This window comes from Bison bison, unplaced genomic scaffold, assembly GCF_000754665.1.
Source record: "Bison bison bison isolate TAMUID 2011002044 unplaced genomic scaffold, Bison_UMD1.0 scf7180017864492, whole genome shotgun sequence".
NCBI lineage: Eukaryota > Metazoa > Chordata > Mammalia > Artiodactyla > Bovidae > Bison > Bison bison.
Window position 1 is genome coordinate 6,303,177 of NW_011495051.1, and position 449 is coordinate 6,303,625.

The window sequence follows — 449 nt, forward strand, 5'->3', positions numbered from 1 at the left end:
CAGGGCCCGGGGGAGGAGATGGGAGGATTGGGGGAGCCCTCGTCTCACATTGGTGATGAAAGTCCCGAAGCACTGCACAATGTAGGGGCAGTCGTGGCTCTTGAGCACCACGTCCAAATCCATGAGGATCCTCTTGTTCTCCTCCTTATTCCCCGAGCGCCGCATTTGCTGCAGGGGACAGCCGAGGGCTCAGCGCTGAGCCTGGGGCGCAGGGCCACCATGGGACATGGAGGGGGTTGCGCTCCCATGGGCAGGGCGGGGTGGGCTCACCTTGACAGCGATGACGTGCCCCGTCTTCCGGAAGCGCATCTTCCACACCTGGCCGCAAGTGCCGCTGCCCATCTCCCCCAGGTTCTCCAGGTCATTGATCTCCGCCTGGTAGCGCTGGCAAGGAGAGTCAGGGCTGGGGATCCAGCGGGCCTCTGACCTCACCCCCGGCCCACATCTCC

At 64.6% G+C, this 449-nt stretch overlaps 1 protein-coding gene across 1 annotated transcript in view; it reads right to left on the reverse strand.

The window, feature by feature from the left end:
• MAP2K7 (mitogen-activated protein kinase kinase 7) overlaps positions 1–449 on the reverse strand; it is a 4,732-nt gene that overhangs the window by 2,459 nt on the left and 1,824 nt on the right. The window contains exons 3-4 of the mRNA XM_010828482.1: positions 271–445; positions 49–168 (exon numbers count right to left, since the gene is read on the reverse strand). Of these exons, the coding sequence (XP_010826784.1) occupies positions 49–168; positions 271–445 (295 nt within the window). The remainder of the gene's footprint in view (positions 1–48; positions 169–270; positions 446–449) is intronic.